The 25,236-nt window shown below is 45.7% G+C and overlaps 4 protein-coding genes across 5 annotated transcripts in view; 1 reads left to right on the forward strand and 3 right to left on the reverse strand.

Moving 5' to 3' along the window:
- Window positions 1-36: 36 nt before the first annotated feature.
- Window positions 37-7,758, forward strand: LOC132454682 (polycomb complex protein BMI-1-A-like). Of its 2 annotated transcripts, none has more exons than XM_060048198.1 (9): window positions 37-342; window positions 2,024-2,151; window positions 2,433-2,529; window positions 2,622-2,677; window positions 2,815-2,944; window positions 4,235-4,274; window positions 4,380-4,478; window positions 5,674-5,754; window positions 6,560-7,758. In XM_060048198.1, exons 2-9 carry the CDS (start codon window positions 2,034-2,036, stop codon window positions 6,968-6,970), a joined length of 1,032 nt encoding a protein of 343 aa, XP_059904181.1. In that variant the 5' UTR covers window positions 37-342; window positions 2,024-2,033; the 3' UTR covers window positions 6,971-7,758. The 2 variants fall into 2 exon arrangements, with proteins under 2 accessions (XP_059904181.1, XP_059904180.1); XM_060048197.1 differs by lacking the exon at window positions 37-342 and adding an exon at window positions 1,019-1,260.
- A 202-nt stretch (window positions 7,759-7,960) lies between these two features.
- On the reverse strand, window positions 7,961-9,279 carry LOC132454686 (CDGSH iron-sulfur domain-containing protein 3, mitochondrial-like). Its single transcript, XM_060048203.1, has 3 exons — window positions 8,969-9,279; window positions 8,730-8,846; window positions 7,961-8,452 (listed from the first exon to the last, which is right to left on the reverse strand). Exons 1-3 carry the CDS (start codon window positions 9,056-9,058, stop codon window positions 8,261-8,263), a joined length of 399 nt encoding a protein of 132 aa, XP_059904186.1. The 5' UTR covers window positions 9,059-9,279; the 3' UTR covers window positions 7,961-8,260.
- A 25-nt stretch (window positions 9,280-9,304) lies between these two features.
- LOC132454685 (CDGSH iron-sulfur domain-containing protein 3, mitochondrial-like) lies at window positions 9,305-10,925 on the reverse strand. The gene is made up of 3 exons (XM_060048202.1): window positions 10,667-10,925; window positions 10,154-10,270; window positions 9,305-9,632 (listed from the first exon to the last, which is right to left on the reverse strand). Exons 1-3 carry the CDS (start codon window positions 10,748-10,750, stop codon window positions 9,441-9,443), a joined length of 393 nt encoding a protein of 130 aa, XP_059904185.1. The 5' UTR covers window positions 10,751-10,925; the 3' UTR covers window positions 9,305-9,440.
- A 153-nt stretch (window positions 10,926-11,078) lies between these two features.
- LOC132454687 (protein AF-17-like) overlaps window positions 11,079-25,236 on the reverse strand; it is a 32,185-nt gene continuing 18,027 nt past the window's right edge. Inside the window, exons 13-21 of the mRNA XM_060048204.1 lie at window positions 24,164-24,284; window positions 23,628-23,694; window positions 22,800-22,948; window positions 19,522-19,716; window positions 18,997-19,073; window positions 17,789-18,147; window positions 16,349-16,442; window positions 15,136-15,363; window positions 11,079-14,592 (exon numbers count right to left, since the gene is read on the reverse strand). Of these exons, the coding sequence (XP_059904187.1) occupies window positions 14,557-14,592; window positions 15,136-15,363; window positions 16,349-16,442; window positions 17,789-18,147; window positions 18,997-19,073; window positions 19,522-19,716; window positions 22,800-22,948; window positions 23,628-23,694; window positions 24,164-24,284 (1,326 nt within the window). The 3' untranslated portion in view covers window positions 11,079-14,556. The remainder of the gene's footprint in view (window positions 14,593-15,135; window positions 15,364-16,348; window positions 16,443-17,788; window positions 18,148-18,996; window positions 19,074-19,521; window positions 19,717-22,799; window positions 22,949-23,627; window positions 23,695-24,163; window positions 24,285-25,236) is intronic.

The raw sequence follows: 25,236 nt of genomic DNA on the forward strand, positions 1-25,236 counted from the left end.
CACACACACACACACACACACACACACACACACACACACACACACCCTCAGGGATCCGTTAAAGATAAGCGCGTACGAGATTAAAGCGCATCGCGTTCCCGTCGTCCGACGCGCAGACTCTTGGTTCAGATGGTGTCTTTAGACGGGACCGACGATCCGATTGCATTGCAGTTCGCCGTCACCACCCTTCCTCCGGAGCAGGCCACTGTCGAGTCCGGAGAGGAGCGCCGCGCAGACCCAGCTGGCTGCTGACGGCTAGCCGGCCATCCAGACCTCCACAACCCGGGGACTGGCTTGCGGAGGGCGGCGCGGAGGACTCGCTGGACGCCCTTGGTCCCTCCGGTAGGTGGCTGACTGCAGACCTAGATCACCAGAGCCCTTATTTATTTGGAGGTGAGTAATCCCATAATGATGCGCCTGAGATTGTTGTCACTGGCGTTTTGGGGTCTCCCCAAGATGGCGCCCGTGATTGCAATCCAGAGTAAAGTGCGCCCCCACCAGGTTGAAGGTTGCACTGCACGCGTCTCGACCAGACACTGGTCTGACTGGGAGCAGTAGCTGGCGTCTCCTTTTTTTTTTTTTTTTTTTCTTTTCTAAGTAAGTTTATATTTGAATAATAAGAAAGAAACCAGGCAACAGCCAGGATACGTTTGTTGAAATTAATGGGAGTGTCACCACAAAATACCAAATACATCCCCAAAACGACCACTACTACCAAGCATCACTTGACATCAGAAATTAGTTATCACAAAAAAACGAAAGCAAGTAATCGACGATGCGGGATCACACGAACCACTATTCGTGTGATCCATCGTTTAAACCACTATTAAACGATGATTCGATGGTAACAGATTTATTAAGGTGTTGCAAACTAACTCCCCAGCCAGCAGCGGCAATACACAACATCTCCTCCCGACGAAGACCACCAGGGGAAAAAAAAAAATAACTGTCGGGGATGCTGCGTGCATATCATAATGCATGCTTTTGCACCGTAGTAAATGCATGATAAGATGATCCCATGGTACAGCGTCCACCCGTGTGGATGGAGGTGGACCATGGACGTATTAGAGGTGGACCCCCGCCTGCATGCCCCCTTGCAAGAGGCGACAAAATAATGTCACGTGATCCAAAATGGGCAGTCCTCTGGCGGTGCTGAAAAAAGCCATTTTCTGGCGCTGCTGCTGCAAATTCTAAACCAAGTCCAAATCATTTACCTGGATTATTGCTGGGGTGGAATTGCGTACTTATGTGTCTCATCTGGTACGTATGCATACTGGTTAAGGGGTTATTTTGTGAACACTGTGCACGGCGTGGGGGATTTACTCACAGAGGAGCGCACGGTGTCACATTTTGAACCTCTCTTGTTCGCCTCTGATACAACACTGTCAGTGAATTTAAGATGGCTGCTTTGTGTATCAATGCGATTCTTTTTTTTTTTTGCTTTCCCAACTCTGAAATAATTATTTGCACTGCATGTGTTTTTTATTTTGTGCCCGATTGCAACGAAACGCACTGGCGAAATGTAAAGGCTCTTTGTTGCTCCGCTGGCAAAGTAGTGGTGATGCACGATTTGAGGCCACACAGGGGCAGCTGAATAGTCCACTCTTTACACAGACCCCAGAACCAGTCAATCTGGCCGAATGGAGTCGAAATGTACATTGGAATATCATAACTGTTAAAAAAAATATCTCCTACTATCCCGGTCGTCAATCGACCACCATTGTTGTGGATGAACAGTATTGTTGTTCCAAGGTTGTTCTTGTATTGTTGATATGTGGTTGTTGAGGAACCAAACCTAAGGATTGTACTCTTGTGTACTTGTACAATAAGATGTAATGAAAGTAATTCTGATTCTGAGGGCGTGCAGCAGACCACTCTGGGTCACTTTGGGAGAGCCTTATTTATCACAGTGAACAACCAACACAACATGTTCAGTGCCACAGCTTCAGCCTGCTCATGGGGTGATGCTGTGTTGTGTTGGGGTGTTTTGTGTTGCATTAATGGTGGTTTTGTTCCTTCGCAGATCTCTACAGATGGATAAAATGCAACCCGACTGTGTTAAAATCACAGATCTCAATCCCCATCTCACTTGCCCACTGTGTGCTGGTTACTTCATCGATGCCACGACTATTGTGGAGTGTCTACACTCATGTACGTTTTTAAATGCACGTCATTGTTTATTTAAGAATGTGTTTAGCCTTAAATATGAAATGTCTATACAGGTGTCACATATACTAAACAGGGCCGCAATAACCCGTTTTTTTTTTTTTTTAAATGGTAGCTGGTTTAAAGGTTGGCACTTTACTTCATGACCTACACCATATAATCAGTTGTTATGATTTTGATGAAGGCATTATGCATTCTCATTTGTCAGAGACTTTGTTATTTATTCTTGACCTCAACTCTCCCCTGTTCTTTCATATTTCTTCCAGTTTGTAAAACATGCATTGTTACCTTTCTGGAGACCAATAAGTTCTGCCCTCGATGCGACGTCCAGGTACACAAGACATGCCCACAGCTAAGCATAAGGTAAGATGGTGACCTGCCTGTTACTTCTTCATGCCGGCAATGTCTCAACTTATGACCCGAGTACTGACACTGAAAACTGACCTTTTTCACAGAGCGGACAAAACACTACAAGACATCGTCTACAAACTGGTTCCTGGGTTATTTAAAGGTAAGCAACACTAGGCCTTAAGACATGGTATAAGGGTGCCTCTTATAGTGTGTCCGATACTGTAAGAGCACAGTATACTTGGCACCGTTGAGTTGATGAGCGACTGTTGACATCTCCTCTGTGTGTCTTGACTTCAGATGAGATGAAACGGAGGCGGGACTTCTACGCAGAGAATCGGGTGCTGGAGCCGGGCGAGGTGGTGGAGACGTTTAACATAGCGGAGGACGAGATCATCAGCCTCTCCATACAGTTCTACGAGAGGAACAAGTGAGTGCGGGTGTCCATGAAATGGACACAGGGTAGCCCCGTTGGTGAGGCTCAGGGTAGTCTCTGGTTGAGGTTCAAGAGGGCCTCTCGGTGAGGCCGTTGAACTCCCCGACGAAAGACCCTGGTTTCGAACCTTTAATGTCTGGGGAGGAGCTGAAGGCATCTGTTTGCAAGATGCCTCACCCCTACCTGGTCCTGAGTGACAGCCATCTGGATCTACTCTAAATTGTTTTGGATTGAAGTGTCTGTTAAAGGACAATAGTAAAACTGCAGTCATTATAGACATATTAAACAGGTACAGACATAGACGTTTAATAACGCATACATATTTAAAAACAGTTGGAAGCATTTAAGGACTCTGATCAGATTAGGCAGCTGGAGGCTTGCGGGTTCGAATCCCTCAGTCTACTTGGCAATAGTATAGTATGTCCTTGAGCAGCACATCAAACCTCTCATCCAACATGGTCTCACAGGAATCTGTGAAATGACTACGGTCGGATGCTTAACTCGAAATCCGTCACGGAAACACGCCGATATCCGTGTGTGAGCCACGGAATAACAGTGTCATTTACTTGCATTGGAGCAAATTCCGTGGCCACATCACGGACAATTGAAGTGATTCCGTCAGACCACCACGGATTTTGAGTTAAGCCCCCGCTGTGGTCAAATGTGGCGCACACACAGATTGAAACGGGAGCACACACACAGATTGAAACGGGAATCTGTGTGTGTGCCAAGGAATATCATTGTCATTTACTTGCATTGGAGCAACTTCCGTGGAGACAACAAGGACAATTTAAGTGTTTCAGTGAGACCACCCCGGGTTTTGAGTTAAGCCCCCGTGGTCGACTCGCTCGTTGAAACAGGGATCCGTGTGTGAGCCACGGAACATCAGCGTCATTAACTTGCATTGGAGCGAATTCCGTGGCCACATCACGGAATCGGCGTGTTTTTGCGTGATGTGTCCACGGATTTCGAGTTATTCGTCCGTAGTCATTTCACGGATTCCTGTGAGACCAGGTTGCTCTCAATGCACACGTATGAGCCTGAGACTGTCAAGGCAGGAGTAGGAGCCTGTCTTCATTTGAGTTTGGGTGCACATCAAACTGCTATATTTTAAATGAGGAACTATGATGGAGCTTGATTAGAGGTTCCATATGTTGGCTTATCATTCGGATACTAAATGTTTCGCTCCTTTGCTCTGGACGTTTAGAAAAGCTCTGTCCGTATTTGCATCGCTAGGGCAGAACGAGTTGGTAATTAATCTCTTCTCCTTTGATTCATTTATAGAAATGTCGAAAGACCGCGTTCAGAAACGGAAGGGGACAAGGTAAGACTTTGTTTTCCTTTCATAGTGTAAAAGGATTTACCACAACCGTGAGATGTTACTGACGCAGACTATCACTGTTTTGCGTCTCTCCGTTACCCATTCTAGACCAACGGCAAGCGTTTTCTACAATGCCCTGCAGCGATGTCGGTCATGCACTTAGCGAAGTTCCTCCGGAGCAAGATGGACATTCCAAGCAGTTATCGGGTGAGATACGCCGCCACTGATTGGCCGAGCTAATGCTTTCAGATTTTCATTGCGGTAGTGATATAAACTGCATGGTGGGTTTTATGCGATGGACGGCCCATTAGTGGTGTTCGGATCGGCATAGGGACTCGCCACAGAAGCCTTCCTACCAGGGCAGGGGAGAGCACAGGGCCCAATCAGTTTAACACACTGGCCTTCTTTGTACCGATTCTACGGCTCGACTGAGCGGTCATTGTAGCGTACAAGGCACGTCTTTAAACTCCATCTGCCTTCTGCAATATGTGGGAAAAGATGATCATTTTTAATATGAAAGGATACTTTATAAAACCCTTATCTGCTGATTAAAAACATGCAATAACAAATCAGATAAAATGGACTGGAATACCGTTCAATACCATCATGTTTAAAAAGCGCTTGAACAAGCTTTTGATTTAGCTAAATCTGAAGAGGAGGAATATGGCGTAGCAGCTAGGCTGGTTGACTACCAACTGAAAAGTTCTAGGTTGAGTCTCATATTTCAACACCTGTCTACCTGTATGCACCCAGCGCAAGAATTCTTAACCCCTTACCTACTCCTTAATGACTGGAATGATGTCGGTTGCTACACACCACCAAATTGGCTTCTAATGGGCTCCTCCAGACAAGGACACAAGGTGGTGTTGGACGCCATTGATGCATGACCTGGTGCTCAATGCTGCCATGCATCTCCATGACTGTCTTCTTCTTCTTCTTCTTCTTGGGGTTTTACGGCGGTTGGCATCCACAACTTGGTGCATTACCGCCCTCTTCTGATCCAGTTAATGAATCAAAACAAAAATATCCAAACACTCACTCATTCACACCTTCTTTCTACTCTATATCCTATCATATAACCCTGTTTCTCTCAAAAAGCCAAACAAACCATGACTGTGTGGGTGGTGATGGCTGGTTTAATCTCGGCACATTGATTAGTCAATGTGCAACAGCTGAGCAGCCTCGCCCATCCCAGAGTCTGGGCCAGGTGAGGCTGCTTAAACCAGCCCTCGTCCATACACACTCCACAGTCGCTATTATTGGATGAAAACGTTTTAGCAGACTTAATGGAAATGCAAAGCAGTTCGTGGCAATGGTGAACTTGTGGCGGAAGAGATTTTGGAAGTTTGGTGTCAGCTACGTTTAACGTACAACGTGTTTGCCAATTTCTTGTCTTCTGCAGGTGGAGGTGTTGTATGGGGATGAGCCTTTGAAGGATTATTACACGCTAATGGACATCGCCTACTTCTATGAGTGGAGACGAGTGAGTGACCGTTTTATGATTTACCGTGGCACCGTCGTTTAATGACGCTTTGCGATAATTGAATGTTAAGTTCAATGATTGAAGTTACACATGCAGCTGAGTAGAAGAGGCTTATTACCGGTAAATTATATTTATGATTGCACACGGAATCAGATTTTTTTTTGTATCTGGTAATTATGTTTTTGCTTGAACCAAACCAGATGATCAGTATTCAAATCAACACCTTTTTAACCCAACAAATCATATTACTATCTTTTACTTATCCTTTCATTACCACCCTTTTTAGACGATGCCATCGTTTGTAATACAGCCCCAATAGACTACTGATATTCAACTATAAAATGTGTACAAAACCGTATCCTAGCAAACTTTGTTGTATACAGGGAATGCTTTAACCTAACAATAGTTCTTTGAACATCCTTACTGTACCGACAGCGATATAGTATTGTTTCTCTTTAAAAGACAAATGTACCTATTGTAAGTCGCTTTGGATGATGGTGTCTGCCAAATACCCGAAATGTAAAATGTAAAAACATCCAATACGACTAAGCGGTGACTAAAGGCTCAGTTATGGTTCCACGTCGACGCAACGACCACGCAGACGCTTCGACGCAGTTATGAACCGATTCTGGTTCGGCGTCGGATTTCAGTCAGCGGACTGAAGGCGCCCGTCCCGGCGCAAGGACGTAATGAACCCGTAAACCGCCTTGCGTCGCGTCGACGTGGAACCTTAACTGAGTTCTCCCAGAGCCCCGGGCTGACCTCATGACCCCCTGCTCCCCCCCCCCCCCCCCCCCCCACACAGACCGGCCCCATCCCCCTGCAGTACCTGGTCAAACCCACCAGGAAGCGTCGGCGGGCGTCCCAGTCGGCCGCGCAGGGCCACTCCGACGGCGTCAACACCAGCCCCACCTCGGAGAGTGACTCCCAGAGCGACAAGGTCCACAGTCCCGCCGCCGCCGCCGCTGCCGCCGCCGCGCCCTCCAGAGCCTCCTCGGCCCCCAGCCCGGCGGGCTCCCACACCCCGTCGCCCCCCGCCGCCGCCGCCCCCAGCCCCAACGGCACCACGGCGACCGGCAACAACGGCCAGCAGCGCCACTCCCTCGCCTCCAAACCCGGCGGCCACAGCCGCAAAGTGACAGTGAACGGCACCGCGGCGGCGGCGAAGGAGGAGGCGAGGGGCGGGGACAAAAGCAGCGTGCCGCCTCCCACCTAAAGGCACGCGGCGCGCGCATGCGGGGCGTGTCTGTGCGTGCGTGTGTTTGCATACAGTAGCGGAGGAACGGCGGTCGACCGGTGAGTCGTCGGCGTTCGCGCCGCGGCAGAACGCCGCTTTCCTAAGACTTGCTAAAAAGGACTGTCCCGCCTCTAAGAAGACTGAACAATGCAGCCAAATAGACTCTCGTGTATGTGTGCGTGTGGTTATGTGTGTTAGGGTAGGACAATGCACACATACAAACTGTACAGTATGTATAGAATGTAAGCATGTGTGTATACATATGTATAAACTATCTTTTTATACAACATAATTGTTTTGTATTGTATATGATGTAGGTCTGTTTTCCCGACGGTTCATCAGTGTTCATCAGATTTGGCGACGATGTGAAGGCCAGATGCTTCGTTGGCATCGCGGCACAAGTCCCCGTCAAATATCGCATTTTGAAAAAAAAAAAAGTGGCATAACAACCACTCAATTGGTACTGTAAACCCCACGACTGACGAAGAACGCATTGCATTACAAAATGTGCTCGGCCAATCACAAAATCTGTCCGTGTTACCCGAGTGCCGCCGTGTTGGAAAAAACATTATCTTGTACTCCAAGCACTACCATGATACTTGCCGAAAGTCATTGTTCAAATGTTCTGGGAGAAAAAATTGAAGCGACTGAAATATTAAACTCTGTGGTATTTTCCATCCATGCCCATTCATTGTTTTCTTTGAACCCACCTGTTTTTTCCAGACGTGTGCATGTTTTAGGTCAATAAAATGTTTACTTACCCTGTTTGTCAGCTGTGAAGGGTTATTTGTTGTCTAAGTGTATCGATGATTAATCAATGTGCATTAATCAGACAGCTTTTAATGTTCTAGTTCTGTACACTCAAGAGTGTTAGTCTTATAGATGTCCTTTATACATTTGTAAATGTTTCAGAAATTGGAGAATTTCAGTGTAATATCTTCAAAACATTCAGTGCTAAGAAATCAAATATATTGATAAATATGAGGCTCAGCTTTAATGCAAGTGAATAGACCTGAATAAATACTAAACAAACCGTTTTTTTTCTTCTGATTCCTGAAATGTATACTTATTGCAGAACATACATTTATAACGACGGAATCAAGTTAAAGTGCATAACAATTATTTTAACAAGTGTGCCTTCCACCCATTTGATACGAACAGCATTTCATGGTGGCTTTAGATACAACGATTCAGAAGTGTGTCTTCGAAGACATGTTCCTTTGTCTACTTAATTCCAGGTCATGGTCGGGGAACATGTGTGTAGTCGGCTCAGCTCTTCACATCACTCTCCTCAGCCAGTGGAGAAGATTGGATGAACTCCGATTTGTGCGTGCCATCACAGAAAGGTGGATTGTTGGTGTACTTGCAACCACACAGCCACACTGTCGAGTCTTTTTCTGGCACAAAGCGGTGGGGAGACATGCCCGGGGCTTTAGTCTTGTGGGAACCATCACAGAAAGGCTGCAGTTTGAGGGAGAATGGTAAATGGTAAATGGACTGCATTTATACAGCGCGTTTCTAACCAGTGGCCACTCAAAAGCGCTTTACAACATTGCCTAACATTCACCGATTCTTGCACACATTCACACACCGACGACGGTGTCAACCATGCAAGGCGACAGCCAGCTCGGTCAAACTAGCTCCGGTTACAAGTCAACCCGCTCTACCTCCTGAGCCACATCAGAAAGGGACAGAACCACAAAGGAAACCTGAACACTAACGTATCACACTTTCCTACCTGTTTCTTGCTGTGTCCACAGGTACACCAGGAGTACCGCTTCCCACCAACAAGCTCAACTTTATAAGGCTTCTTGGAGGCAATGACTGGCTCTGGAGGAAGAGTGGAGAGCATAACCTGTGGAGAGTGAAGACACCGATACATTACATTACTTAGGGTAGTCAACCCTAAGTAATCAGGGTATTTGTTAAAAATTGAACTACACATCAGTGTTGATCGTACACGTTAATGGAGCCTACCTTTGAACACGACATAGATGTCATCATCACCCACGGATTCAAGGTTGATCTGATCCATGCTGGGTCCAACCTCGAACGCAGTATGTTCATGTTGTCTATGCTCTGAGAAGCCGACAGGAGCTGGACCAAGACTATTCAAACCCGATCGAGGAGAAACGCCACGACGCTCCTAGAGTTCTGTCTTCCCGTTAATAAACGACGATCAGAAGTACACAAACTATACCGCTACTATACTGCGTGCAAAAAGTCGCGGTACGCGCAGCAAGCCGCACACAAACACAGGTCACTTCCGGAGGAATCACGTCATCACGGGTCTGCTCAAAGAGGACGCAAAGGTGACTTTTTGTTTAAAATCCTTTATCACAATTAATATCATTATTTATTTATAAAACAAACATTTTGACATTTGGTGTACAGAAAAAAAAATAGTATACTGCATGCATACGAGAAAATGACAACATTGGACTTTTCTTTAGGATTTAAACACATTCTTCACTGACTTGACCACGTCCTGGAGAATCACTTTGAGGTGCGTCCCGTCGCAGTACGGATGGTTCCCCGTCTGTTTGCAGGCGCATAGGAAGAGGTGTCCGTCCTTCTCAGGGGTGAAGCGCACCGGAGGGATGCCCGGCGCTTTGGTCTTGTGCGCGCCGTCGCAGAAGGGCTGTCAACCAAACAAACATAACAACAAAAATATGAGCAATGTTTATATCAAAAAAGAAAAATGTTAGGTCAGTATATGTTCTGTATATATGAATAAATAATACATTGCGAGTAGTTCAATAGTACGGAAGAGGATTAGGGCCATATGTTTTTTTTTTTTTTGTTCTGATTTAAAATTCTGAATTCTGAGATTAAAGTCAGAATTCTGTTTTAAAGCACAGAATTCTTATTTAAATCTCAAAATTCAGAATTAAAATCTGAACTTTTTTTTTTTTCTGACTTTAAAGTCAGAATTCCGAGATTAAATCAGAACTCTTTTTATTCTGACTTTAAAGTCAGAACTCCAAATAAATAATCACATGTGGCCCTAATCTTCTTCCGTACAATAGCCCAGATCCCCAAAAGAATGAACAGTGGGAACACGCTTCCATAGTACAGGAGCGGAGCCTATGAACGACGCCCTGCGCGTCACAAATAAAGTAGCCTACATTATGTCCACTTCATCGGTCATCAGTTCTTCACCTGCTTTTTGCTGTGTCCACATGCGCACCATGAATAACGCTTCCCAGCGGACACTTTCACTCTGCAGGGTATTCGAGCAGCAACCACAGGTACTGTCGACTGGAGGCGGCTTGGTATCTACACAGAAACACATTTGCTTAACACATCACAGTCTCGATAACATCAGAGAAATCAGCGCTAATCCATTGGTCCATCATCCATGCCCGCAGCGGAGATGAACGCTGGCCCGGGCCATGGGCTGCCTGCAGGCCCGGGCCTTACCAGTGCCATAGGTAAATGTTGGGCGTGTCTCTGGACCGGGAAGCAGGAGTGGACAACGAAAGACGCTTATTTTATGTCGCTTATATGAACTTCATAACAGATTTCATTATGCTAAACATTTCTATATAGTTACAATAAGTAGGCTTTACTGCGGTAATCAGTAATCTAAACTCGTTATTTAACGAAAAACTATATTGTGGTAGGCCTACTATATGGACAGACTTATACAATGCATAACAAAACGCGTTTTACCATGAAAGTGGAAACAGGAAGCCTTTGCTGTTTGAAGGATTCGGTGAATCCTTTACGCACTGCAATGATCATAAGCGCATTCATCCTCTCGCTCGAATCAAACTTGATTTACGACGCCGGTCTGTTCCCCACAGCGAGGAATGTTGTCGGACGTCGACCAAGCAGTAGACCAGCCTTCAACGGGAGATCACGTTTCACCCTAACTAACATAAACAATATCGCCGTAGTTCCTCCCCTAATGAGGTACAAACGACCTTTCCTCGACTGGTCTACGTTATTTGCGCTGCCTAGCCTAACATAAAGACACTCAATCAAAAACCAGGTCTCGTCCATTGTTCAGGCTTTGATTGCAGTTCCAAAGGTGAAAATCTAAAACAAGTCAGGTAAAAACATTTATTGACAAGAGAAGCTGTTGTCTTCATACATTATTTTTTATTTTACACACAAAAATATCAAAATAATTCAGCCTATGGGGCAATTACTCAGAATATTGTCTAATTCCTTTTTGATCAATGATCAATAAATACAATGTTTAATGACAACGTGCTTGTCCTTTTGAAAATTCAGTGCTTTGCGATTTTTTCAGGGAACAATGCATTTAAAATCTATGCATAGTTATAATTGGTATTTAGCAATACATTTGAGTTTAAAATCACATTTCATGCAATTCTAATGCCAATGGAAACTCATTCTTTGTCCAACATCATTCAATGCCAGCTGTTAAGAACTGTTGTAATATACACAAAAGGAAACACAGTAGGCCTACAACAATGATGACATGGGTTACCCAAGCTCCAAATCCTAAAGAACGGCTGTGTTTTACACAAACACTATAGTATACAACCTTTACTCCAAAAAATAGAAAAGTACTAAATGGAAATAACCCCAAAAAGGAAAAAAACAACAGGTAACGTTATACAAGCGGGCCTATATGCCCCAGTGCAACATGGGAAAGAAACCCTTAAAAAATCCTTTGCAGTACTCAGTCAAGCTTTTGTACATCGCCTCGGTCGTGAAACAACTCGTAAAAAAAAAACATAGGCTACTTGGTACAAACTCATAAATTCACAAATGCATGTCAACATGTGGGCTCAATGGGTTATCGACATGAACATTCTCCTTCAGTCATTGCTACAGTATTTGTTACCATAATGATAGGCTTCTTGAAGTTTCCTGATGACAAGGTAAAAAAAAACACATCTGGAATACAGACATCACATGTATGGGAGATTACTATTGATATTGTAAAGATCACATGTAACGATATACCAGAATGAGTGACGAGAATCGAATAGTCTGAGGTACTATAAGTTAGCCTTCATCAGTCAATGAGCTTGACCGACGTGCCTCACTGTCAAGGACTGTAAGGGATGGGAGAGCTTTTCAGAGTAAAAGTGTTGGGTTAGCTGTTAACAGTGTAGCTGTTAACAGCTACACTGGTGAGCTTAGCCCTCCTTATCGGCGCGCCAGTCAGTCAGAACAAACGCTAAAGCATATGCCGTGACTGCTTTGTGACCGTTTTTTTTTCCTCTCTACAAGGTACACAGCAAGAAAAATAACATTGCATCATCTTAAGATATACTTACAATACAAAATGAATAGACATTTCTTATCAACTACAGTTCATCACATCGTTCAACTGTTATCACTGTTGCCTATAGAAACTAGAAATGGGTTGTGGAAGAGTGCTTTAATGTTACTAAATCCACCACATACCCTGTATAAAAGACAATATCAAAGTAAAAAACAAGGGAGAAAGGAGTGAGCCTTTGGGCTCTTGATTTTTTTTCTTCATATCTAGCATCATTAAGGCATTAACTATCCAGTATTGCTAAATTAACATTGAAATGCTGAGCAGAAAAACATACAGTATCTACGAGTTTGAGTAAAAATAAATACAAAAATAAAGCAACAACTTAACTAATCTAAACCCGACATAGACTTCAGGGGCCCGATGGAGGACGCGGTTTAGGGGAAATAGATCGAGACCGAAGGGGCAACGTCAGGTCTTTTTGGAGTTTGTGTTCACTTTACCCTGTGTAGGTTTCAGTGTGAACAGTGTCCATTCTCGGGCAGGCTTTAGCAGTGCAGTGATTAAAATTGAGTGGCAACTAGTGAAATGGACCTGGCAGAAATTGTTTTAATTTGTGTAATATTCCATGAAAACACAAATTGTTGTCTTTTAGTAATCTTAGAACAAGCCTTTATATCTACCTAGGGGGCGGGGCCTCTTTCAGGGAGCCCGCCATGTTCCACCACCATGTTTCTATGGTAGCCTAGAATGGACAAAATGGCTCTAGAGATGGCGAGATAGCAATTTCATCATAATCTATCATCTCATCTCTAATCATATCTTACTTGTAAACTGTGATCTATTGTTTAATAGATTTAAAAACTAAATAATTTTTCAAGGAACCTCATCCCTTGACATTTGGCTACTCTACACTGTCGTAGATGATGATTCATTATCATTTTGGAACTACCTACAGGCACCTTACAGGCCACCATAGCTAACCTTTTGTCGGTGGAAAGGGAAGGTTGAGGATCAGTTGATTGCAATTCCGCAACCTCACCACTAGATGCCACTAAATCCTAAACACAACACCTTTAAGAACCATTACAATTCACACCATTCTGAGATTCCTTAGGAACAGAATGTTAGCTTAAAGTCAGCTTTCTTGTACAGGCCCCTGTACAGAGTGCAAAATACGAATTTACACAAGGAACTTGACAGCCACTATTGGCCCGTAAGTACCAATCTTCTTCAGGGAAGGTACTTTGTGGATGATTAACTTGTCTCTGCTCGCTACTAATATGCAAAGTGCTCACTGGTTTAAGATATACAGTTAATTTCTTCTTACAAGTTGCAAAAGTTTGGTTTAGCCTGCTTAATCTCACTAGCAACATGTGGGATATAATTGATCTATAAATTCCTACAAGGGATTAAACAAAAGAAGACATTTTTAACATGTTGGTTTAGCTTTCAGTCTCAATTTAACACCAGAAAGGCATTTGAATTATAAATTAGACAATTTTCGCAATGCAGCAATTCATGAATTCCACCAAAACTATATTTAATCGTTAAGGAAAGTGATCCCGGCAACCACTTCTGAGGTTACGATTCTTTCAAAACAGTGTGATGGTAACAAAGCGCCAACATGTCAAAACGGTGGTGTCGTTATCAATCAAACAATAAGTGCTATTAGGACGCAGCAATATATAGAATTTCATTTTGAGTGAGGTGTAAACAAAGGGAGGGCAGGGTGTCAAGAAGGAAGACTTCTGAGGTCTTCGAGAGGTGACGCGAGATCAAAGATCCAAATGATCCAGAGACGGACCCCGGCTGGGTGGCACCGTTGGTCCAGGCGTTGGGTGCCTGAACCATGGTCAAGGCGTGAGCAGTCGAATGAGGAGCATTTTGGCCTCGTATAGATATAGATAGTTCAACCTTATAGGCGGGTCTTATCCGTTAAGACCTCGGAACAGCTTCAGGGATTGGCTCCCGGCCGACGAAAAAGCTGCTCAATTGGTCTAGTCGACAAATTAGTGCAATTCAATCAGAGAGCACTATACCCATGCTCTCTGTAAGCTGCCTACACAAAAATAGAAGAGGAACCACGGAAATAATATTAAAAAAACATACAAACACAAATATACAGAAAAAACGCTTCACCTTAAACTCCATCCCATGATACATTCATAAAAACAGGCCGTAAGATAGAGATGATAAGAAAAAACGAGAGAAGACTGTTAAAAAAAAGTCTCACATGAGGTACCAGCGTTAACCTCTGCTCTTCAAGGTGCAGCACAGTTTCAGTCACACCCGGTCCATCCTGATTTAAGCTACTTCCAATCAACGACCTGTGTTAGTCCTCCCGCGTCCTGAACAGCTACCCATTCTTGTCGCCACCCTTCTCGCCTGCGGCCTGAAATTTAACACAGAATTATTATCCAGGTGTACACAAACTTAAAACATATCCCAACCATCACAGTGTTATGTTATGGTTATTATGGTCAACCTAAGTGACCATATCTAAAGTTATGGTCACTTTAGTTGACCATAACAATAACAAATTAAATATATTGCACTTTCTACAAAGATCTTTTTAAACGTCGCCTTTTTTTTTTTTTTTTTGACTTCATTTTGTTGTATGTTTGCTTAAGCTTTCTGCTAAATCTTACATACATTGCACTTTCTTTTAACTTTGCCTCTTTTTTTCTTTTACTTATTTTATTGAATGAAGATGTTGTATTGTATGACGATGTGAAGCACTTTGAGTCTGCCTCGTGAATGAAAAGGGCTGAATAAATTTGCCTTGCCTTGCCTGACTAAAGTTATGGCCACCTGAGTTGACCATTACCATAGCATAAAACAATTCCCAAGTTTCCCACTAAAGTGACCATAACTCTTGTTATGTAGTTCTTTAGCTACTTAGACCATAAATAACACTGCGCTGGTTCTCACTCACCCCGGTCTTGTGAAGTGCAGTGTCTTGCAACCCAAACAGGCCAGCGCCGTTGCCTTGACTACCAGGCAGCAGTGGGGGGGTGGTGGTGGTGGAGGAGGACAGCAGGACGGGGGACTGGGCGATCATGTTGGAGGCCGAGGTGGAGCTGAGCCCCCCCGTCAGCGAGAGGCGCTGTAGCTCTCTTTGTCTCTGCTGCTGCAACATCTGGTACACCACCACCTGCTGTTCCTGGAGCGGCCAGTAGGGGGAGCAGTTGAGCACTGTGAGATGAACTTATACTGTAACAATATACATGCGATAACTTTTAACAGGAAATCGTGACATTCTTGTGGAGTGTGCGTGGTTGAGGGCTGGCTGAAGCAGCCTCACCTGGCCCCGAGACAGACTGATTGGACTCTGGAGGCTGGGTGAGGCTTCCAACCTGTGGTGCATTGACTAATCAACGTGGACAGGTCAAACCAGCTTCACCAGACCCACGCACAAGGAGATCATGCATCATTGTCGATTGACCTTTAAATAAACTGGTTTTCCACCATCACCACCCTGTCTCCTCCACCCTGAGCCCAGTGAAAGCCCCCTGTTGGTGTATAGTATGGACAGCTATAATTCCCTTTGGCAATGAGCTCCCTGCTAATTTGATTGGGTAAATGGTATTTATTTAGAGGACGCTAATATATACCGTCTTTCTTAAGTGGTTGCGATCGTATGAGACTCTAAAATAAACAATACTATTTTTTTCAGCCCATTTTACCAACACAAGGAACACGGTAAAGATGCCCTTAAGTTTGCATACACTACTGTTCAAAAGTTTGGGGACACTTGGTAATGTCCTTATTTTTTAAAGTAAAGCACTGTTTTTTTCAATGAAGATAACATTAAATTAATCAGACATACAGTCTAGACATTGTTATTGTTGTGAATGACTATTCTAGCTGGAAACTGATGATGTTTAATGGAACATCTCCATCGGTGTACAGAGGCCCATTTCAAGTAACCATCACTCCTGTGTTCGAATGGTACATTGTTTAGCTAATTGTGTTAAAAGGCTAATTGATGATTAGAAAACCCTTGCAAAATGATGTTAGGACTTCTGAAAAAAGTGTGTTTTTTCATTGAAAACATTAAATTGTCTGGGTGAACCCGTACTTTTTGAACGGCAGTGTAGGGGTGGTGGAAGTGAAGGTACGGTTAGGCTGTAGAAGTGTGCTCTTACAGGAGTGAAGTTCTGCGAGGTGAGGAACTGCTGGAGCTGCTGCTGTTGTTGCTGGAGGAGCAACTGCTTCTGCTGCTCAGACAGCATGGAGGACCTGCCACACAATCAACAATAAATGTAGTTAGAGATAGCTCGCCAAGTAGCTGGCTAACCCAGTGGCTAGCACGCCCGGTAGCTAGCTAAACCATTGGCTAGCTTGCACTGTCGCTGGCTAACCCAGTGGCTAGCACGCCCAGTAGCTAGCTAAACCATTGGCTAGCTTGCGCTGTCGCTGGCTAACCCAGTGGCTAGCACGCCCAGTAGCTAGCTAAACCATTGGCTAGCTTGCACTGTAGCTGGCTAACCCAGTGGCTAGCACGCTAGTAGCTAGCTAAACCATTGGCTAGCTTGCGCTGTCGCTGGCTAACCCAGTGGCTAGCACGCCCAGTAGCTAGCTAAACCATTGGCTAGCTTGCACTGCAGCTGGCTAACCCAGTGGCTAGAACGCCCAGTAGCTAGCTAAACCATTGGCTAGCTTGCACTGTTGCTGGTTAACCCAGTGGCTAGCACGCCCAGTAGCTAGCTAAACCAATGGCGAGCTTGCACGGTAGCTGGCTAACCCAGTGGCTAGCTCACATAGCAGTAGGGTGAACATTTCCAAACCACCATAAAGGAGGACATTTTGCCCGGATTCGGTGCAACAAGAAATGGCGATAACGTCAATCCTAAACTGATTCATTCATTCACACGTTCCCACACCGAGGGCGGAGTCAACCACGAAGGGCGACAGTCAGCTCGTCGGGAGCAGTCAGGGTGAGGTGGTGTCTCGCTCAGGGACACCCCGACACTCAGCTAGGAGGAGCCGGGGATCGAACTAGCAACCTTCCGGTTACCAGTCACCCCGCTCTCCCTCCTGAGCTTCTGCCGCCCCACTAGCAGCCAGGTAGCCCAGCAGCTAGCTCACCTCTGCAGCGCCACCAGCAGACACCGCCTGATCCCAGGAAACCCAGGGACTTAATACTAATAATGGGTTTAAAATAAATAGAGCGGGTCTGCGGCCAGACATCAAATCCAGCAGGAGCAGCCACAACACGACGCAGCTGTTATTAACGACGAAAAACAAACAACCGCTGGCGACAGTTCGGCAAAGACCCTTTTGTCTAGCTGCGTCTCATCAGACAGCGAGGTAGAGCGGGTTGGCTGGTAACCGGGAGGTTGCTAGTTCGATCCCCGGCTCCTCCCAGCTAGAGTGCCGAGGTGTCCCTGAGCGAGACACCTCCCCCTGACTGCTCCCGACGAGCTGGCTGTCGCCTTACGTGTCCGAAACCGCCGTCGGTGTAATATAATTGTAATGTGCTTTGATTGGCCACTGGTTAGACAAGCGCTGTATAAATGCAGTCCGTTTATTGACCATATACTCTGAGGGCTGAAGGATAAGCTACTGACGGCGGGGGTACGTACGGGCTCAGGCTCTTGGGCAGCTGAAGGCCCTGGGCCAAAGCCTGGGCGTTGAGTGGGGGCGGCTGGGGCCGGAGGGCAGGCAGCGCGGGCTGCGGAGGGGCGTTGTGCGCGGGGGACTGGATGACCCCGTTGAGGCCGCCCAGCGCGCCGCCGCCGCCGCCGAGGCCCAGCTGAGGACTCCCGGCCAGGGCCAGGGCGGAGTGGCCGCCCCCCCCGCCCAGCAGCCCGTCGCACAGCCCCCCCCGGCCCAGGCCGTTCATCAGGGGCTGGCCGAAGGGGGCGGGGCTCGGCTGAGGGGGCGGGGTGCTCTGGAAGGAGAGGGAGGAGCTACTGCGGGAGGGACTGCCGGAGTGCAGCTCCTGGAGGAACGAGGCAGATGTGAGAGCACACAGAGCCATTGTTTAATCATATCAATATTTAATATTTAACCGGATACTGCCGTGGTTCTTAGAAGGTTTTAATAATTAAAAAAAAAAAGACAAAGCTACAGCATAGGTTCCTGGGATGCTCCTGGACTACAGTTGTATTAGATATAATTTGATAACTGTTTTTAGATACAGCCGTTTCCAGTTGTATAATATTTCAGTTTGCTTTCGAAGGTGTTTTTTCAAATCCCATCCATTTTTGGGATTTAATGCGTTGCCAATTGGAAATCATCTAGGATCTGTTCCAGAAGGTATTCAAGACATATAAAGTCATGAATTCATGCAAATCCAGCAGAATATAGACAATCCGGTTCAGGTATCATGAATACCATGAACACACGAATCGATAATAAGGGTGCAGCAATTAATCATTTAGTCACATTGGTTAATGCAGTACTGGGCATTAACTAGCATGTGATAAACAGTCTAATTAACATTTACTAAGAATGTTCATGTTCACATAGGGTGTAAATGCTAACTAAGGTTATGACATATATGTTAACTTGGGGTTCAACTTACAGGGTTCCACTCCCTAGTGGTGGGTTAGGTTTTAGGCTAAGCCTAACCCTAAGCTACTACTAAGGATTGGAGATGCAACTAACACTATATAACGTGCTTATTACGGCATCAAACAATGCTAAATCATTAAGTTATGTACCCATTTTGTAAAGTGTTACCCATGGATCTATGACACATAAACAGGGTGGTGGGCGGCTACAATTGGCCCGGGAGGGGGGGGGGGGGGGGGGAGTGAGGGAGACAGAACGAGGTTCGAGCTCTCACCTCGGAGGAGGTAACGAAGGAGGTGTCATTCAGGAAGCAGGCTTTGGAAAGAGGACTCTTATTGGAGCACAGGGTTTCTATGGGAACAACAGGCACACAACCAGAGCGACTTGGAGCTAAGTGTGGAAAGTCACAACACATCTACACCAGCTTTCTCAGGGCTTCTAGAAGGATCCAGCTTATTTTCTAATAGTATTGGGCCAGTAAGCCTAGTGTAGATTGAAGGGTGCGTGATTGTGAACATTTAGGGTAAACAATATGATACTTTTTATCAACAATGACTTAAAAAAGTTGGGAAAGAGTTGTTCAAGAATGAGCTGTGCTATTTTCAGAACAGGCCTGCGGGCGCCTCATGTGGTCCTTGCGGGCGCCTTGGTGCCCGGCGTGGGCACTGTGTTGGTGACCCCTGCTTTGGACAAATGCGTCTGCTAAACGCCCTACATATAAAGGGTCAATGGAAACCCTGGCTGCAAACCAAATCTCCCCTGTGTCGGGAACGTCACTACTTCACCGTGGTCCTCCTACCGTGGGCCGATGAGAGGAAGTTGACCTGGGCCGAGGCGTACAGGGAGCCCGGATGGCCGTGAGGAGGGAAGGGGGCGGCCAGGTCCACGTTGAGCAGCTGCAGACGCTCCTTCTTGGCGGCCAGGCCCAGGATCTGGTCCTGTAGCCTCTGGTTCTCCTGCTGTAGGGAGTGCAGCGACTGCAGCATGTCCACGACTGCAGCAGCAGGGATAAGGAGTAGAAATACAAGAGGAAATGACAAATAAAAAAATATATATCTATATATTATATTGATGTTTGGCTAATCACAAACGTATCACAGCACTCTGTTTTCCCCACACCTCCGTTAATCAGGGGCAGGACAAAAACATCGATACAGCGATATATCGTCGCCCTCCTTCATGCGATATGAGAATCGATACAATGGCGCCAAATATCGATATAATATCATTACTATTATTATTTATTTTTTCATTCTTTTGTATTTTTATGCTTTATTCCTGAAGAGTTAGACAGTAAATATCACCCCAAATATTGATATTTATATTTAAAAAATTAGGGGCTCAAACCAGATTTGCTCCTCCAGGATGCACTCAAAACATGAATGAAGGAAACTTTAACTTTAAGTTATCTCACCAGACGAGTGACTGAAAGCCTCAGTTTGGACCACGAATAGAGACCAAAATCAAGCCCTTTACCTTTTCACTGTCCTTTGTATTCATCGTCAGACATACATCGTGATGCATCCTTATAGGATTGTCTAACAATAAATTGATGATTGCAGAATCGCTGTGTCGTGATATTATCGGTATCGTGGGCCATGTATCGCGTATGGTATCATGAGGTACCCTGTGATTCCCACCCCTAGTTAAAATTGCCACAGCCATCCGTCAATAGTAAGTGAGGGAAATACTATCTATTATCTATGTCTGCTGTGGTTCACTGCGGCTGTGGCCTCTGTATGAGACCACTTCAGTTTTAGAACACCCCTGTCTTTCTGACTAATCAGGGCATCTCTTCCCTGAATGGCTTGGGGAGTCCATCTCGCCTTTCAATCAAGGGTGCATGCATGCAATGCTTCTCAATGGTGGAAATGTAGGGCGGGATGTGGCAGAGGAGTATGTCTTCTTTGTTTGTGTATTTTTATAACTCTTGCTATTTTCGGCTCCAACACTCACATCTTAGGGACAACACCTTTAAGAGATCCCTGTGAACAAGGGAAGGGCTTTGAGATGTTTGAGAGCCTGGTTATTTACAGATACAGATGTGGGACACTGTGGGAAGATTGGATGCAATCTGTATACTATAAATAGATTTACACATCTCAGACTCTTGGCACAGGCACCGTTTGTTATCACAGACTCCCATCCATAATTGATGCATCATCTGGGTCAGTCCTCGGCAGGAAATTTAAACCACAGGAAGACAGTGGGGTAATTGACAGAGTGAACCGGAGAATAGACAGAATAAAAGCTAATCTTTTGGTTCTTTATTTGAACGTGTGACCGCATGGAGGACAATCATTGATTGTTTATTGACAGTTAATGCAACCAGTGTTCAGAATATGAGGATTAAGATTCGGACCGAATGGAGGACTGGCGACACCATCATCAACAATGAATGTAGTCACAGATAGCTTACCCAGTCACTAGCTCCCCCAGTAGCTGGCTAACGCAGTGGCTAGCTCGCCCAGTGGCTAGCTTGCCCAGTAGCTGGCTGACCCAGTGATTAGCTCGCCAAGTAGCTGGCTAACTTAGTGGGCTAGTTCGCCCAGTAGCTATCTAACCCAGTGGTTAGCTCGCACAGTAGCTAGCTAACCCAGTGGCTAGCTTGCCCAGTAGCTGGCTGACCCAGTGATTAGCTCGCCAAGTAGCTGGCTAACTTAGTGGGCTAGTTCGCCCAGTAGCTATCTAACCCAGTGGTTAGCTCGCCCAGTAGCTTGCTGACCCAGTGGCTAGCTTGCACAGTAGCTGGCCAACCCAGCGGCTAGCTCGCCCACTAGCTGGCTAACCCAATGGCTAGCTCGGCCAGTAGCTAGCTCCAAAGTAGCTGGCTAACCCAGTGGCTAGCTTGCACAGTAGTTGTCTATTCCAGTGGCTAGCTCGCCAAGTAGCTGGCTAGCCACTGGATTGGCAAAACAAAAAATATTAAAACTCGCAATGAGTGGTGGGCAGATAAAATCTGTTAATGATTATTTGAAACAGAAAGAGGAAGAAAGCATCCGGTAGTAATTTGGTTGCGAAGTACAGAGGAAGATTTAAACATAAAAGAGCATATAAAATAGCCCCATAGGGCATCTTGAAGTAGCAGATACAGGGAATAAAGGATTGCAGTGTCTTGCATCATGCTTTGATGCACCATTTGAGGACATCAAAGAGTGCTTCCCTTTTTAGATTCACAATTTTTTTTATAAACTCTTATAATAGCCACTACATTTCCCAAACCACAAAAAAAACACGATAATAAAACAAACATTATTCTGACCAGTGCTTTAAACCGGGCTGTTTAAAGCAGTTTCAAATAATATGTGGAGACCATTGAACTTCAACATAGGTCCTCAGTAAAAAACGTGCTGATTTATAAACGTGGTAATGAAGCGTGCTCGCTAAACATGCTTGTAGGTTCAAATAATATGTGAAGACACCATTGAACTTCAACCTCAGTCCTTCGTTAAAACATGCTGATTTATAAACGAGTGCTAATGATTCCAACTCTTTAATCACACGAATAAGACGCGGCCGGTGTGATTCAAACGCTGCTTTAGAAACACAACCAGACGGTGTGCACAACAAGAGCCCGCCCCTACCCTGCCCCTAAGAACCAGACGAGCCATGTCCACCTTTGTTCCAGCATCCATCAGGCTGTTGAATAAACAGTAAGCCCAACCCAACCCATCACTCCAGACTTCAACCTATTCACCTTCCCCTCGATGCAGGTCGCTTTGGATAAAACCGTCTGCTAAATGCCCTAATTGTAATTGTAATTCCGCTAACTAACAGACAGACAGACAACTATCTATTGTCCCTACCCACACCTCCACCCCCTACCAACAGGTTTATTTTTTAGCTTTTAAGAATTTGTTTATTCTCGTACATGATGACTAACTATTTATTGCTGAAGTATGTCTTGTTTGTAAGTGCCTGACCACAAATGAAATTTCCCTCACGGGGAAAAACTAAAGAATACAACTCAATTCTCTGAATCGTATTGAACTGAATTCAAGAGAGCACGGTCAGACGGCGTTCTGGCGGTCCAGCTCCGCCTCCACCGTGGCGCGCGGCCTATCACGGGGGACTCACTGTTGACGCCCATCTCCCCGTTGCCGTGCTTCTCCAGCAGCAGCTCGATGTGGGCGCTGGCGGCCGGTACGTTCTCCGGGCGGGCGCCCAGCCCCAGGCCCAGGCCGTCCCGGAGGTCGAACAGCAGGGGGAGGCAGCTCATGGGGGACCTCGGAGGGGGGGGGGGGGGAGGAAGGGGAGGAAGGGGGGAGGTAAGAAAAAAGGAACGAGAGGTAAAGGTCGGGATCAGGCAGGGAGGGATCGGCCCCAGCCGATCTAAACAACGTCATTTGCGCATGAATCCACTCCATTTAAACAGCGCTTTTCTAACCAGTGGCCACTCGAGTGCATTACAATATTGCCCAACTTCCACCCATTCATACACACGTTCATGCACACATTCACTCACCGACGGCGGTGTCCCCCATGCAAGGCGACAGCCAGCTCGTCGGGACCAGTTAGGGCGAGGTGTCTTGCTCACGGACACCTCGACGCTCCGAGCCCGGGGATCGAACTAGAACTTTCCGGTTACCAACCAACCCGCTCTACCTCCTAAGGTGGTACTAATTTCAAAACGATGGGCAACTATGTCGATGTGTGCTGGCTTATTCTGGGATATAGTTCTTTGTATAAGTACTGTAAGTTACATCTAGTCATGTACAGTATAACCCAGCGGATGCAGTCGTTTATTAGCAGATTTGTCCAATATGAGGATGGCTTGTTTTCCTCGAGAATCAGAGACTCACTGACTGGAGGCTTCAGTTACTGCGACTTGGTCACTGAATGTCTTATAGGTGTTTATGAATGAGTGGCCGTTGCACACTTTAACAGACAGAAGAAAAGGCTTACTGTGAGGAGAGGCTCTCTGTGGGTGAGTTGGCCTGGCATGGGAAGCGACAGTCATCGAGGTCAGACTCTGGAAAAACAGAGAGACACAAAGCTGCAATGTGGACATGGTGATATTCATGATGTTGTCATTATTGGCAGCGCTATTAATGCTCGGTACTGTTTTCTCATGTCAAAACGAATTAAAGAGGAACTGAAAATAATAAAAAAATTATGAAAAGCAGCATTCGTTCATTTCTGACCACCAGAGGGCAGAAATTAACAACTGGGCTCTAAAGTGCAGTTCAGTGCCCGTTGAAGACATGATTGTTTGCCTGTATGGCTGCTTTCATCTCCCCGACAACGGATCATCAAAACAACTACAAACACAGCCTCCTTCTGTTTTTGTTAGAAAAATACATTGCGGTCGCTTAACAACATGGAAATGTTGGAAAACAAATGTCAAACCGGTTCGCCATCGGTTGAGCTCTTCTCCTTTGTTTACAGATAACAGCCCAGCCCTGCAGTCCCAGTCCCACCCCCTCCCTCCTCGGTCCTACCTGGCAGAGAGGTCTGGGCCTGGCTCAGTAGTGGTGGCAGTGAGGGGGCCGCGGTGAAGCAGTTAGCGAACGGCTGGACGGAGGTCAGGCTGTAGGAAGAAGAGGTGGAGCCTGGTGGAGCCTGGAAAACACCCGACCGCAGTGTGAGACGACCATGGTTGACTAGGGGTTTCAGCTCAGTGCAGTGCCACACGTGTGTATACGATCCCAGGCAATATACCCTTTTTTAAAGAGGTGTCATCGTAGGACAAATAACAAAACAGTTGTCGCTCGTGTCACAAAATGTGGGTCTGCAAATTTTATAGACGTGTAAACATTGAAAGCTGCCGCTGTAGCTTCAGTAAATCTACGTTGGCGCCGTGTTGGAGAGGCCGAGGTTGGCCTGTCAACAAATACAACCAGACTGCTTTTTTTCTCGATGAAAAGCACTTTCAAGCACTATAACCGTTAAGTTTACATTTCTCACCCGAATTCAGTATTTTTTTATTCAAGGGATCTATGAACTATATGGAGTGGATACAAATAATAACATATATCTATAAATATATAGATACACATTATGAATGTGAACATAAAAACGTCTTACTGAGTTTATTGAGAACTGAGAATGCTAGAGTGCTTTTTATATTATAGAGACAAACCACACAGCTCTCTGTGGTATTCACAGGCCCGTCTCTGCCTCTCGAAACTCGCAGCGTACAATCTATGTTTACATCTCTGCTTCTACGTACCAGGGCTCACGCACTACACCCATCTCCACTGGTTTAGTCTACCCGTCTAGCGCCCTGGTACACAGAGAGCTCCAGACCCACAATCAGCGTGACGAGCTGTGACACCTGTGTTTGTCCTGTGACGTCCCCTCTGTAAGTGTGTGTTTGTGGGTGTTTGTTTGTGGGTGTGTGTTTGTGGGTGTTTGTGTGTGTGCGTGCGTGTCTGTGTGTTCACATGTGTGTCGTCCAGTACCCGTGTGTGTGTGTGTGTGTGTGTGTGTGTGTGTGTTCACATGTGTGTCGTCCAGTACCCGTGTGTGTGTGTGTGTGTGTGTGTGTGTGTGTATTCACATGTGTGTCGTC

Source organism: Gadus macrocephalus, chromosome 3, assembly GCF_031168955.1.
Source record: "Gadus macrocephalus chromosome 3, ASM3116895v1".
In the NCBI taxonomy this organism is placed as follows: domain Eukaryota; kingdom Metazoa; phylum Chordata; class Actinopteri; order Gadiformes; family Gadidae; genus Gadus; species Gadus macrocephalus.